Raw genomic sequence first — 15,261 nt, 5'->3', positions numbered from 1 at the left:
CCGCTTCCAGGCGTTGTACTTACCCAGCGCCCACACCGTCATCGTGTTCTTATAGCCCGGGTAGTGAATAGGATTGTTGCCGTTAAAGACGCCGCTGATGCGCTCCTGCGCCCAATCGCCGCTCCCCAGCTGACGCGACATGATGAGCTGGATGCCGCGATCCACAGCTCGGCGAATCGCCCGCTGCCGCTCCGGCTCTGTGGACGAGGCCGCACCGGAGGCAGAGATGATCGCCATCACCGCCCACGCCGTGTTCACGACTTGGCTGCCGTCTGGGTTGTCCACCCACATCTGCTGGACGCAGGCGTTGATGTCCTCGCCCCAGCCGCCATCTTCGTTCTGGTGACCCATCAAGAAGTCGATGAGCTTCACGCAGTGGGGGTGCGTGGCCATGTCCGGCAGCTCCTTCGACACATGCAGCGCATCCGCGACGATCCAACGCACCGTACGTGAAGCACACCGCCCAGCTGCCGTAAAAGCCGCCATCGGGCTGCTGCTTGCCCAGCACACAGGCGATGCCCTCGCTGATGGCGCGGTCCACCTCGCTGCGGCGGTAGTGCGGGTACTGCTCGCGAAACAGCGACAAGGTGTGGATGCAGCTGCTGCTGCACTCCGCGTACGAGTAATCGATCATGACATCCTTGAACAGCTCGGCGCAGTCGAGCAGCTCGCAGTAGGACGGGCCGCGAGTGGGCTCGTAAGTCGCCCAGCCTCCATCCCCGCCGCAGCCGCTGTTGCGCAGGGAGAGTATCTCATCGACGCCGTCGCAGATACGGCGGACCGGGAAGTCGTACTGTGGCAGCAGGAGCATCACGCGCAGGCCCTCCGCGGTGCAGTCCGACACCTGCCAGCCCTGCGCACTCGTCGAGAAGTTCCACGCGCCCTTTGTACGGTGGCGGTAGAAGGCCGCCGCGGCCATCGGGTCCTCCTGCACCTGGGCGACGTCCACATAATGATGCGCCAGCGCCATCTCCATCGGGTACATCATCTCTCGCCCGCACGCGCAGATAGCCTGCACGGCGAAGCTCGTGTCCCACAGCTGCGAGCCGTTGTACCCGCTCATTCGCATCCCCGTCGGGCCCATGTAGAGGTAGTCCGCCACGCGATCGCAGTGCTCCTGAAAGCGCGCGCTGTGCTCACCCTCGCGGATCCACGTGACGAGCATGTTCAGCGACTTGTTCACCGGGCCGAGGCAGATAAAGTGCGTGTTCTCGTCATCGTAGGCCATGTGGCGCCAGTTCACCTCCAGCGCGTAGCGGCGCAGAAACGGCAGCGGGTGGCGCTCGTAGAGGTCCAGCAAGCTCATCGCCATGCGGAACAACGAGGAGGTCGGGGTGTAGAGGTCGCTCGCGCAGACGGCACCGCGGAAGCTACGCCAGGGGATCGCACTGTACTGCTGTGTGTACAGCTCCTCGCGCAGGGCCAGCGTCGTCGGGAAGGCGGGCGCGGACCAGCGAAGACCGTACAGGTACGAAAATGGGATCGCAATGACGCGGCTGTGGCACCACGCCTTTCCGAGGGAGAAGGGCACCCAGTCCGGCAGCAGGATCATCTCCGGGGGGATCGGGTTCACGCCCTCCCAGCTGTAGACGCCCAGGATGCTCAGCCAGACACGGCCCCACATCGGCGTCGTCGTGGCACCGCCGTGGGCGTGGATCCAGTCCCTCGCACTCGCCGCCTGGGGGTCCTTCGCGGGCACCCCGAGCAGGCGCATCGACACGTAGTTCAGCACCGTCCCTAGCATCGTGCTGTGGCCCTCCGTGTGCTGGCCCCAACCACCGTCCTGGTTCTGGTAGTTGCGCAGGTAGCGGATCAGCTCCTGTCGGGTCGCCTCGCCGCACCGGCACGGCTCCTCGCCGCCGTTCTCTGCTGCCGGCACGCCCAGCACCCGCTCCGCGTAGTCGCCCATGCTCGCATTGCCGTTCTGGGCCTTCCTTCGCTTGCCTGACAGCTTCACGTGGTGGTGCTCCGGGCAGGGGGGGAACATGCGGTGCGCCTCGCCGTCTGCGATGATGTACTTGGTGTAGATGAGGCCCGCGACGAGGAACATGCAGCCGCTGTAGTCGTTTGGCCAGTGCCCCGAGAAGGGATCCTGCAGCTTCAACAAGAAGCGGATGCCGTCGTCCATGGCGGTCTCGGCCGATGAGCGCAGCTGCGGCGCCGACGGCGGTGTAAGGTCGAGTTGATACCGCTCCAGAAAAGCACGCTTGGCGCACTTCTCCTCCAATAGATCCGGCAGCCACGGGACGCGCTCGCCGAAGACCGCATCCCCGTCCTCGCCGGTTGAATTCCTTGAACCTTCGCAGCCCTCTGCTGCAGCTCGACGTCGCAGCAGGTCGTGGTAGTCGGCCACAGTTTGCAACCCGCACAGCTGCGCCAGGCCGAGTTCGTTGTTTGACTCTCCGTCCCGCATAGGAGCTCCATAGTACCAACGCTGACGCCCGTCCTCGCAGCGCAGGTGCCAGCCTTCCAGCGGGAAGCTCCGCGACGGCTTGTGCACGCTCTCGCGGACGTGCGGCACACTCTTGAAGGGCCACGCGCGCTGATGCTTCAGCCACACGCGGCGCTGATGCATGTCCAGCACCTTTAAAACAAAATGAACGGCCACCCAGAAGACCCACGTGAGGGCGAAGAAAAGAACGAGGCAGCACAGCCGCCCAACACGCCAGAGCTGATGACGGACGTAGTCGCGCAGCGTGTTCGGCGGCTCCGGCACGACGGTGCGCACCGGCAGGGTGCGCTGGTACTCCACGAAGCGTTCGTGCTCCGCCGCGTAGGGCTGCAAGACGCCCATCGCACGCGTCATCAAGCAGCGACACACGCCTGTCGAGCGTACAGCATCACTTGCGCTCGCGCGTTTCACGGGTGCCGCCAAGCCGTCCGCGCCGTCCTTCATCAGCTTAACGAAGTGGAGAGGGTGGATTTTGGTGGGAGGAATGGGTTCCGGTGCTGGCGGGCTCTTGCGCTGCGCCTCTGCGCTGATCAATCCGTGTTCGCCGTTCATGTATGGTAGCTTCGTAGCCGTTCCTTCTTTCAGCACGTGTACTTGGTTTTTGGTTTGTGGTGGTGGTGGTTGCTGTCGTTGCGGGGTAGAGGGCGCTTACCGAGTGGCCAGATATCGCTTCTTTTTTTTCTTACTTTTGCTGCCGGTGCTGTGCTGATGCTGTGGTGTTCGTTGTTGTGAGTGTGTGTGGGTAATTGCGTGTGGGTAATTGCTTGGCCGCGATATTTTTTTTTTTTTGATTTGGCTATTGCTGTTTGCGCTGTTGGGTACGTTGACAACGCCGCTAATCCCTAATAATGAAAAAAAAAGGAGAGGATAAAACAAAGCAGCACCTTCTGTTTCGGGCGCGGTGGTGGTATTGTGATGGGCAGGCGTGGAACGAGTGAAAGACCAGCAAAAAACTAATGCGAATAACAGCAAATAACAGCAGTAAAGGCAGGGAAAACGGCGTGTGTGGGTGCGTGTGTGTGTATAGTCTGCCTTAGCCGAATCTTAATAGAGGGGAGAGAGACTGAGACAGACAGGGGAGTTCGTGTACGGAACAGGTAAAAAGGGGGAAAAAGATAAGCAAAACCAAAAAAAATGAGGTGAAGAGAGACAGATAATTCCATCTATCAAGGGTGGACGATAGGGGTGTGTATTTAATTGAATTTAAAAAAACAGGCGAATGGGAGGCAGAAGGAGAGGGAAGAGGACGGTGAGAGGAAAGTGTGAGGAGCGGATCGTGGAAGCAGCGCTCGAGGGGGGGGGGACCACTCTTGCGACGGATATGTGAGGAACGCGCGCGAGCACTCGACCTGCCAAAGCGGGAGCTTCGCGCTTTCCCTTTTTCATGAAAGCGGCTCGAGGAAGGAGCGCGGAGAGGGGGCATGTTGGGCCCACTGCACACAAACCGGTATGTACAGCATGTGGTCCGTAACGCGCTGTTCTTCGCTACACCATCCCTTTATTTCCTTTTTGCTCTGTTTGACTTGTGGTCGTACACACACCACGCACACGCTACAGCAGCGCGTCAACGTCGATCGCCTTGATCGTTGTTACACGAACACGAGGTCCTCACAACACGCCAGAAAAAGGAGAGAAAGAAAGAAAGAACTTCGTCTTTCTAGAAAAACAAAATACTACCGAACATCAAAGGAATGAATACGAGACAACGCAGTGGAGTAGAACAGAGTCTGTCCGCGCAACGCGTTCTCGCGGCGCCGCAGAAAAGACAGGGAAAATCAGAGGAAGAAAGAACAGCAAAGGAGAACACGCGGCTTTTATTGTTGTTGATGATTTTCTTAGCGCAGCCACGAAACACACACACGCACACACAAGGAGGCATCGTGCTTAAGACATCTGCACGTAATTGGCGACATCCGCCGCCGAGATGCTCATCGAGGCGGATGTCGAGTCCCCCACGCGCCCGCTGCGACGGCGGTCCTCTGAGGCGGGTGATGTGGCCGAAGTCGGTGTTGCCGCCACCGTCGGCGCCGCGGGTTGCGCACCGCTGACACCTTGCTGTTGCTGCGGCTGTGGCTGTGGCTGCTGATGCTGTGGTGGTGGTTGGGTGGCATAGGTGAAGCTTCCATTGTGTGCACTCGCACCACCGTTGACGCCAGACGCGGCCGCCCCTCCCGTCGCCGGCGGCTGCGGCGACACCTCACGCGACGGGCTGGCCGATGGACTCATCGGCAGTGTTTGCAGCCGTGCCGTAGCCTCCTCCACCAGCTGAATTAACTCGACACAGGTGGGTCGACGGGTGGGATCGAGCTGCAGGCACCGCTGCGCCATCCACACCAAGTCCGGGCACTCGGGGCACTCCGGAATCTCGGGCGGGTCAGCTGTGTAGGTCAACAGGTTCACAATCTGCTCCTCGCTCTCGAAGTCGTACTCGTACCACGGCGCCTCGCCGGACATCATCTCAATCATCGTGCAGCCGACTGACCAAATATCTCCGGCTTTGGTGGGCCCGCCTAGCTTGCCAACGTCGTTGCCGGTGCTAGACGCGCCGTCCGTTTGGCCATCAGGGTTTGTGTTGGCGTTGTGGAAGAGCGCCGGGTCCATCCAGCGGAGCGTGCCGGCGACGTGCAGCGTACCACCGCCTCCCGCACCGCCAGAGGCGACGTCGTCGTTGCGCTGCGCCGACGTACCGCGCGACGTAGCGCTGTGCGTGTCGCCACCGGCGCCTCTGGCGGCTGCCGCGGCCGCCGCGGCGGTGGCGTGGGGGCGGCTCAGCAGCCGCGCCGTGCCAAAATCCGTTAGCTTCACCTTACCCTTTTCCGTAATGAGGATATTCGCCGTTTTGAGGTCGCTGTGAACGATGTTGTGCCGGTGCAGGTAGGCGAGACCGTCGAGGGCTTGGTGCAGGTAGGACAGAATCACCCCGGGGCTGAGGGCGCCGAAGTTGTCGAGAAGGTGTCGCAGCGAGCCGCCCGGCACGAACTCCAACAGAATGTTGAAGTACAGGGCGTTCTGCGAGGAGCCGTAGTACTGCACGATGTTCGGGTGCGTCGCCTTGGACAGCACGTTGATCTCCTCCTGCAGGGAGCGGTACTGCTGTACAATAGCCTTCGCCTCCGGGTCTTCCTCTGCGTCGTGGCCGTGCGCCACCGTCGGCAGCCGCACCCGCTTTACGGCGATCAGCTGACCATTGGTGAGGTTGATGCCCAAGTACACCTCCGCATTGCCGCCCTTGCCTAGCATCTCCTCCCCGATCTTCCACTCGATCGTCTCACGGTGTGGGTGGCGACTACCGCTGGCGTTGCGGCTGCTACGGGGCGCTCCTCCGCCTCCGCCGGCCCCACCGCGCCGTGACCCGTTCGGCGTCCCGCTCGCAAAGCTCGAGTTGTCGGGTGTCGAGAGCTGCCGCGGCGTGCCCCGACGCGCGGCGCTGATGGAGTGGGTTGTCGGCGAGGCCATGATCGTGTTCTGGCTGCTGGCGCCGCTGTCCTTGCCGGGACCAGCACGTCGGCCGGTGTGCGGGCGCGGAGACTGGCGCGGGTCGAGCAGGCTGCGCAGCGCCGTGCCGTCCCGGTCATTCAACGGCACCCCGCGCTCATCCGTCAGCATAAACACAAAGCCCAGGAAGAATTGTGAGGTGCTCAGCCGAAAGGTAATGAGGGCCTTGTCGCGCAAGACGCAGTTCTTTTCCTTGCCGATCTTCTTCACGTTCACGTAGGTGCCGTTGGCGCTGCGGTCGTACAGGGTAACGGTGAAGGTCTTACTGCGACGCGGGCGCTCTCCGCCGCGGGGGGTGTTGTGCAGCTCCTGCCCCGTCGCCGCCGAGACGGTGCGCACGACGGTGAACTGAATGCTGCTTACGAAGCTGTCCGACACCACCGCCGTGCACTTGCTGCTGCGGCCCAAGCGGAACTCTTCGCCAAGCGGGACACTGATGCGGCATGACGGGATCGTCGCTTCGTCACGCGAGACCAAGACGGCCCAGACGGCGCCGTCGCTCGCGCGGTGCGACCTTCCCCGGGTGTTCGCCGCTGCGGTCCCTCCGGCGGGAGTGGTGCTGTTCGTCACGGAGGCCGCGCTGTGGCTCTTTGGACGGGTCGGGTGCGGAGAGGACGAGTTCGTGCCGCCACCACCGCCGTTGCCGCCCCCGCTGCCGCCAGCCGGAGATGCGCTGTTACTCGTCGGGAGCAGCCCCACGCTGGAGGGGAGGGCGTCGTGGGAGCTCTCCAGCGCTGTCGTGGAGCGTCGCCACGATGCAGCCGCGCCCTTCTTGCGGGCTGCTGCTGCCGCTCCGCCGCCGCCGCCGCCCTGCGTGGTGACACCATGTGTGTCATCGACATTGGCCAGCACACTCGAGGCGAGACCGTTGCCATAGCCGCTTGACTCCACCTCCAGGACTTCATCCGCAGCCAAGGACGGACTCAGCAGGCGAGCGCTGACGAAGCGCGGTGACGTGGCGGAGCGACGGAAGGCAGCTGGAGCCGTCGCCGTCGCGTCTTCCTTCTTCGCTGTCCCACCCCCACCGCCCGCCTCGCTGCTCGTCGACGCAACCCGCGGCGGTGGGGAGTCGACGTCGGTCTGCGGGGTGGCCTCCATCGCCGCGGTCACCGTCGCCGCACGGGGGGTGCTGAGCGATGGGGACTGTGGGTGACCCGAATGATGCCGATCCGCAAAGCCGGCCGGCGTGGTGTCGGACGCTGCCGTCAGTGGCGGGCCCACCGCACTTGGCATGGCCGGGTTCGCCTCTCTATTGTTGTTGCTGCTGCTGCTATGACCCTCTTTGGTGCCGCTGGTGCGTCGTGTACCAGGTCGCTTTGCGGCGCCTGCGTTGCTGGAGGGGGATGTGTCGGTGCCACTGGGCCCGACGGCTGTCCCCACCATCACCACCCCCGCCGTGGGTGCGCTGCTGCTGTCGTTCTTGCTCTTGCTGCTAGTGTTTGTGGGGGTGGTGGCGGCAGTGGGGTGAACACTGGCGTTCTCGTGGCCCGCACGAGGACGAGTACCACCACGCGGTGGGTTGCTGGTGATCGACGCCTCCTCCACCACCGTCATTACAGCAGCAGCAGGCGAAACGTTCACCTCCGCATTTCCCTTCTCGCTACGGCTCCTGTGACTCGATTTGGGTGCGGCGAAGGCCGTCGGATCACGGTAGATGCGGGTGGCGACGCCGTCGCCGGAGTTGTTCGCCGAGGGCGGCTCACCGGGCTGCCGGCGATGCGGTGCATCGTTGCGGCGTGATCCTGCGGCGTCGCAGGAGCCCTGCTGCTGCTGTAACGACGGTGGTGGTGGAGGGGGCGATGGGACGCTGCCCCCTAGGGTCACCGCCGACTCGCCTGGGGTCACCATTAAGGGACGCGATAGTTGCTGGAAGGCCTGCCGGTGCGTATTACGGCTGCTGCTGCGGACACCTCCGCCAGCCTCCGCTGCTGCCGCCGGGTCGGGGAGCGACGGGTAGGAGCTTTTCATGGGGTGCCGGTCTTGGTCAACGGTGGTCCCGCTTGTGTCGTTCGCCGTGGCGGTCAGCACCGCCGGGGCTAAGGAGGGCGAGGACAGCGAAGACCACGGCGTGCCGCGACTTCTGCGGCCGATGCCGCGGGCTTGGCGGTTGTTTGCAGCGGCCGTCACGGCAGTGGTGGTGCCCATCGACTGCCGCGTGCGGTTGTACGCCGCAGTCGCCGCGAGCAGCTGATCGGAGAGCCCTTTGAGCAGCCGCAGCTGTCGCGCCGCGTCGGGGGTGACGACCGGGGCTCGATGGTCCAGCCCGCTGCTGCCGAAGACGGCGGAGGAGGCCTGAGAGGCGAAGGACGCGCGTGCGCCGCCGCCTCCGTACGCTCGGCCACCACTGAAGTTCCCGGTCAAGGACAGCAAACCGAGCAGCTCCGTGTACCCGCTGGCGTCCTCCTCGATGCTCTGGCGGTAGTGCTCGACGGCGTCTTTCACATCTGCAACGTACTGCACGCTAGCCGACCCGTCTCCCCACAGCGCCGGGAGCTGCGGGCGTTGTTGACGCAAGACAGGTGAACGCCGCTGCGAGGGTGGGGTGCCCCAGTAGCTCTCCATATCGTTGGCTCCGTGCCACCCACCACCAGCACCAGCAGCGTTGTTAGTGGGGCTATTATTGATGAGGTTATTCGTGTCTCCACCGAAGCCGATGAAGGCACCGCTGCTGCGCTCATCCGGCGACACACTGGCCACGCCGCGAAGATTGCGCTGGCAGTCGTGGAGGAGCGCTTCGGCGTTGCTGCACGGTGTTGCGTAGAGGGGCGGCTCCGCCAGCGTCAGCAGCAGCGGCGCGTCACTGTTGACAAGGCGCTGCAGAACGTATCGGAGGGGGCACTGTGGCGTGACGTCCGCGTTCAGCAGCGCTGCGGAGACGGCCATGGTTGCCGTGGTGGTCGTCATCGTGGACGCCGAACTGAGGCGCGGGCCGTCTTTGCCGGTCGGCCCAGACCCGAAAACGCTCTTCTCAATCCCCGTGGCAGCAGACGGCTGCACGCACGCAGCGTCCGCGTGGAAGGCGAGCTTGGAGGAAAGAAGCTGCTCCAGTGTGGCGGCCAGACTTGGCTTGCCGCTCATCATGGCCGCGGCCACCGCCTCCGGCAGATCGTCGTTGAAGACGCCGTCCTCTTCCTCCTCATCCTCCTCGTTCGTCCCCGACTCGTCCAGCTCTTCTACTTCTTTCATCTCCACCTCTCTTTCCTCCTCGTCCTCTTCTTCGGACGTGACGAGGTGATGGGGAGAGTGCACGTAGCGCGGCTGACGCGGAGGTTGTGGTCGACGCTGCTGCCGTTGCTGCTGACGCTGTGCCTGCTGACGGGCGAGGTGACGGCCGGAGAGAACCGCCTCCCCGCCGTCATCGCTGCCGCCCTCCCTGCGCTTGCGCAGACCGGCCGGATGAACCTCAGCGCCGTCGCCTTCGCTTGTCATCGTGTGCGTCCTCTGCCCGACGACCTCCTCGGTGGAGTCCGACGGCCGCCGCTGCTGCCGTTGCTGCTCCCTGCCTTCCCGGTGCACGTGGAGTCCGCCGTGGTGGGGCCGCAGAGGACCACTCAGTTGATTCTCGACCACCCCGCCCTCCTCACTGCACAAAATCCCTCGCAGCGGACGCAGGGTCGCGCGAAACAGCATCCCGCGAAGGGCCGGGGATCCCCCACGGGCAGGGGCAGCCACGCACACCCCTGCGTCGTCGTCATCGTCCTCCTCTGCCTCGATCCCCCTCTCGCTCTCACTGCTTTCACGCGGCGGTGCCGGTCGGCCGCGCCCCTTCTCCGCACCTTCGTGGTGCCAGGTGTCGGCGACGGATGACGCGTCCACGTTCACGTCCTCGTCTGGGCCAAACGAGCGCGAACGCCCTTCCTTCGTGCTACTGAAAGGAGGAAGGGACGGCGGCGGTGGTGGCGGCGGAGGGGGAGGTGGTGGGGGGTTGGGCCGTGAGGCATTCAGCAAGATGCCGCCGGCTTCCGCGTTGGGCAGCGCCGACTGGAAGGGAGTAGCAGAGGGCAAGGACTGTCGATCCCAGAGGTTAACTACGCCCCCGGCAACCCCGCCGCGACCACCACCGTTGGCGGTTGGGCCGGTATTTCCCCCTCCGCCACCCACAACAAAAGGCCCGCTACCGGCCATCACGCCGCCTTCGTACGCCGTGCTCACCGCCGCGGCCGGCGTGCATCGGGCGTAGAAGAAGCCCAGCAACGGTGCACCACGACGGGGCGGCCGCGCTGCCGCCGTCGGTGACTCTGCCTCCCCTTGTTGTCCTGAGTGCTGGCGATTTTGCAGGGAGAACGAAAAGGACTCGTGCGCCTGCCCCGCGCCGCGGTTTGATTTACCGGCAGGAACGGGGTGCCCTTGCGAGGCAACCTCACCGCCTGCAGAAGGCCCAGGGGCGACGTCCGCCAAGGGTGGCGGCACCCCCACGCTCTCGTGCGCGAGCGACGGCGAGGGGAGGGCAAAGTTCTTGAACGACGGCGGCGCGTTGTCCAGGTCGATGGGCCACGCCGCCGTCGCGGCAACGGCGGACGCGGTCGTCGTGGCCGTGATGGCGGGTGTCTCGTACACGAAGTTGCTGTACGCGGAGGTGCCCAGCATGTCGTACGCGGAGCAGCCGGTGAGCCGCGCTGCGCAAACATTCCAGCACAGCACCTCGCCGGTTTTGGGATGCACGAGGCCGAAGGGCAGCGGCAGGGCATCGCAGAGCCCGTGGAGGAGCGGCCGGCGGAGGATGATGACCATGGGTGGGGCACCACCACCACCACCAACGTCAGTTGCTTGCGAGGAAAGCTTCGAGGAGCCCTTTTTACCTTTGGTGGGTGGCGGCGTACGATCCGGTCCGGCCAGCATCTCCGCCCAGGTGTCAAAGCACAGAGCAAACGGGGGGCGACTTCGTGCCACGGGGGCCGTCGCCACCGCAGCATCAGCAGAGACAGCGGCCTCTGCTCCGCTTCTCTCCTTCCCTGGTGCTGTTCCTCTATCTGCGTCCTTCTGCTCAGCGTGCGTGGGTGCGGCGGCAACGTTGTGTGCATCTGCGTAGAAATACGGGCAATGTCCGCGCAGCACCACGCGACGCACCACCGCGCCCTCTGCCACGCGATTTGCATCTCCTCTCACATGCGGATCCATGCCGGCTGGTCCTTTGGCGTCCTCCACATTGGCCGTTTTCTTTGGCTCCGCACTATCTTGCTTTGCCGCCTTTCCTTTCTTCTTCTGCGCTGCGTTAATGGCAGCGACATTCGCAGCAAGCGCCGCCTCGCGTACCTCCTTCACAAGTTGCAGCACGCCTTCCTGCTCCACCACCTCCAACCACGCCAGCGTGTCGGGTAAGTATCGGTACATGAGCGCGCCAACGTCGGTGCCGAGCAGACGGCACAGCAGCGGGCTCACATCCACGATCACCAATTCGGAGTTGAGAACGAGGTAGGGGGCACAAGCGTCTTCGAGAGACACACCAGCCGGCATGTCCGCGTACATCGCATCCTCGCCGTCGTCGTCGTCGTCGTTTACACCGCCCACGCCGCCTTCTACCGCTGCCTCCGTCTCTAGCGCCCTTCGTTCATTACGTGTGTGCTCGGCGTCCACCGCAGGCATTCCCCGCTCACCAGTAGTGGGTTTTGTCGCGCCCGGCAACGGCGGATGCTGGTTACCAGCACGCAGATGACAAACGCTTTTATTCGCCTGCTGGTCGGACGACCTCGGCGCGGCGTTGCCGCTCTTCGCTTGAGGTGCAGGGGACTGCGGGGGGGACACCGCGGCCGAAGCATCACCTTCGCCATCACCCCGGTCCCTCTCCCGAAACACGCCACGTTCTTCTTCATCCTCACCGTTGCCGCCGTCGTCATCATGGCGGTATCCCACACCATCGTAGACGCGCGGAGGTGCATTGCCGCTCGCCGTGCTTTTCATTTCTACCGGAGAATGCGCCGGTGGGGCGAACAGGCGCGGACGGCCGCCATCGGCGCTGCCATTTCTTGCTACCGTTGCCTGCGGAGCAGGGGAAGAGGAGGGCGGGGAGTACAACGGCGTGAAGGACTCTCCAGCCGCAAAAGCGCCGTTGCCATGCGCTGTCTCGACGTGTCCTCCCGGCCCTATCTTTGTGACGGCCACCGCGTTGGGGATTCCTCTTAGTGGACGCGGTGGCACAAAGCGTGGGGGCCGCTGCTGCAAGAGCGCTTGCCCGCCGTTGCTGCCGTCGTGGTAGCCGTCTGGGTAGCGCATGCCAGGGCGATTTCTGTATAGAAAACGCTGTCGGCTGTTAGGAGAGGGGTAGCCACCGTAGGCGTCACCGACACCGCCGCGAACAAGGCTCGCGTACCCCCCGACTTGCGGTGCCCCGTTCGAAAGCTGTGGCTGTTGCACACTCGCGTAAGCGGCGGCAGGCGGAGGTGGGGGCAGCGCCTCTCCTCCACCAGCTATCAAAGAAAAGGAGACGGCTGCACTGCTCGTGTACCCGTTGGGTGGGGCGCCGCTTCCCCTGACTCCATGTTGCATAGATGGTGGCTCAGCCACTGTCGATGCGAGGTATTGCAGCGTGTTGGACGGGTGCGCTGTAAAGCACGTGGTGCGGCGAGGCCCCTTAATGCAGGTCAGGAAGAGGAAGCAAACCACCGGCACTGACATCCACACGACCAAGGTCAGCAGCGTGCCGGCGCCCGTGTGCTGGCTCTGCGCTAACAGAACTGCCATGTGAGCCAAGCCCACCAAGAGCATCCAAAGAAGCGGAATGGCGAAGCCCATGCCGATCCACGCGTGCAGCAGGCAGGCCTTCCACACCACCTCCACCGGGTACAACGTTGCGCCGTAGCGGGACCCGCCTCGGCTTGCGGGGGCGGCGATGATCGCATTCCCGTTCGCCGACCCCGTCGCACGCGCGGTGTTTGCTTCCGTCCACGTGGCCATCACCTGCGGCGAGACGAGCACGAGCACGCCGAGAAGGAAGAGCTGCACCGTGGGCAGCACAATGCGGAAGTGCTGGCGGGTAATGTAGCCGGTCCCGCCCCGGCATGCACCGTCCTCCCCATCGCCGGCGAGTTCACTCCATATTTGGCCGCGGGAAGAGGCGGAAGTAGCAGGAGGAGAAGACCAGCAGCAACAGCAAAGGCGAGAGAAAAGGCCGCGGCGGCGGTGTGCGTGTTGGGTGGAACCTCCTTCACCACCAGACGGATGCGCTACATCACGACCCGGCTGCAGTGGTGTGGGGTAGGCAACCGTCTTCCACGGGACGGCATTGAGGGACTGCCGGCGTCGCCACAGTCGCTCTGCCGCGCAGTACAGCAGTCCGCAGACGCACCCGATCACGGCGGAAAGCGCCATAAACACAATGTGCACGGGATTCGCAGACCACGGCATGAAGAGCAGCAGTCCCGTTACGACACCGATCAGGGCCAGCAGAAACCCAGGCGACGTCTGGCTCGTCGAGCTCCTCAGCGCGACGCCGATGGTGCGAGAGGAAAAGGCCCGGCAAAAAACTGCATGCGTGCCACTACAACAACCTCCACAGTCCGCATCGTCGCGGTCTGCGCCTTCACCGTGATTACTACGATAACTGTCATAGTAAGTGCCGCCACCGCTACTCGCGGGGACATGAGGGGGAGGGTCTTTACCGGTGGTAGTGCCGTAGGCATAGGTAGCACTGGCTGCTCGAGGGGCGGCGGCCGCTGATGGGTAGGTCGGATTACGTATCGTGCCTGGTGATGGCCCCGCATGTGCATCATCGGCTCTGCCGGGTCCTGCGCCACTTGCAGAGGTTCCATAGCCCTGGCCGACTGCAGTGCCAGCAGCAGCAGCAGCAGTGCTACTACTACCAGCTTTTGTGTTTCGCTCTTGCGGTTGTTCGTAGGTGGGGCTGTGTGGATCGTTGTCTTCGTTTCTATAGTAGTCCCGCCGTGCGCTGCGAAACTCGTTTGCGTAATAGCTATCGTCTGCATCCACATCGGTATAGCCGCGATGGCGGCGGTGATAGTCGCTGGCGCTTGCAGAGTCGTGTGGCGCGCGTAGCCCAGCTGCTGAGGAGCCGGCGGCCCGATTCGGATCATAAACCTCCTGCATGTACAAGCAATACAAAAGGAAAAGGAAAAAAAGAGAGAATTCCCCTACGTTTACATATACTAATACATATACTCCGTGTGTTCGCGGCAACGCTTGACTAAGACGGTGTGGAAACAGAAAGAGGAAAGAGAGGAGAGGAGAACTGCTGCGACGGTCAAGGAGAAGGGCCGCCCACAGAAACTCCCCGAAGATGGAGAAAGAGAACTCTCTGAAGAAGAAGATGCGATGAGGTTCTGGATAGATGCACAGACCGACAGAGAGAGAATATTAATAATAATAATATATATGTTCTAAGAAAGCAGGAAGAAGTGCGAGGGAGCAGCTCCACCGGAAAACAAAAAAAAGGCCGAGAGAAAAGCGAAGAAAAGTGTTAAGACGCAACCGTAGGTTTACAAAACAGCCAGCAATAAAGTCAAAGAGAAAGAGCCGAAAAGTCACGATGGAGCGCGTGTAACTCCAGCAGTCCAGTGACGGTGCTGCACAACCCGGAAGAAGGAAGGAAGGAAAGAGAAGAAAAGACAAGGAAACAACACAAAACGCATGCGGTACCCCCGCAACAACAATACTGTTCTTCTTTAAGTTCACAATGGTAAGTATTTCTTTCTTCTTCTCGCACGTGCCGCAGAGAAGGAGCTCAACTCGACAGACTGAGTGTGTGTGTGTGTGTGTGTGCAGTGTCTACGCTCGGCAGATAGTACACAGCGCGGTATTCGTTGATATTTATAGAGCCCTTCCCCTTTCTTTTTTGTCGTCGTCGATCTTCTTTCTTTATTATTCTAAGTGAGTCTGGAAGTGTGTGTGTGTGTGTGTGTTGAACGCATGAATCTGCCACGGGGCAGCACACAACACGTACGGAAAGAGAGCAAAGGTACCTCGCGATGGTTCTCCTTCGCACCGCAGTGTAAAAGAGCAGTATTTTCTTTCTTTCTACGTCGCGTTGTACTGCAGCGTGTGTGGACGATACGTGAGGACGTAGCAGCAGGTGTGAGAACACAGAAGAAGAGGGTGACGGGAGAGGAAGAAAACACACGTTGAAGGAACATACGAAAGTGATCCCAGAGAGTAACAGAGGTGTTACGTGAAGGAGTCAGCGTTGAGAGAGAAACACAACGCAGACACGCAAGAGGTTTTTCTTTTCTTTTCCTTTGTTGTTGGACAGCCTGAAAAGTACTTCGTCGTTTGCCCTCCGCTGTTAACGCGTGAATGACAATCACACACACACACACACACACATGTACCTTCTCATCCCTCACGGTCCGCCGTGGAAGTTTTGG

At 62.5% G+C, this 15,261-nt stretch overlaps 2 protein-coding genes across 2 annotated transcripts; both read right to left on the bottom strand.

The window, feature by feature from the left end:
- Positions 1 to 82: 82 nt before the first annotated feature.
- ABB37_01929 (putative lanosterol synthase) lies at positions 83 to 3,004 on the bottom strand (the record flags this gene model as incomplete). Its single annotated transcript, XM_015798631.1, has 1 exon — positions 83 to 3,004. The coding sequence occupies one exon, from the start codon at positions 3,002 to 3,004 to the stop codon at positions 83 to 85; it is 2,922 nt and encodes a 973-aa protein (XP_015662109.1).
- A 1,332-nt stretch (positions 3,005 to 4,336) lies between these two features.
- ABB37_01928 (putative protein kinase) lies at positions 4,337 to 14,931 on the bottom strand (the record flags this gene model as incomplete). The annotated part of the gene is made up of 1 exon (XM_015798630.1): positions 4,337 to 14,931. The coding sequence occupies exon 1, from the start codon at positions 13,985 to 13,987 to the stop codon at positions 4,337 to 4,339; it is 9,651 nt and encodes a 3,216-aa protein (XP_015662108.1). The 5' UTR covers positions 13,988 to 14,931.
- Positions 14,932 to 15,261: the final 330 nt, after the last annotated feature.

Source organism: Leptomonas pyrrhocoris, assembly GCF_001293395.1.
Source record: "Leptomonas pyrrhocoris isolate H10 chromosome Unknown, whole genome shotgun sequence".
NCBI lineage: Eukaryota > Euglenozoa > Kinetoplastea > Trypanosomatida > Trypanosomatidae > Leptomonas > Leptomonas pyrrhocoris.
The sequence above is the reverse complement of the archived record's forward strand: the minus strand, read 5'-3'. Positions and strand labels throughout refer to the sequence as shown.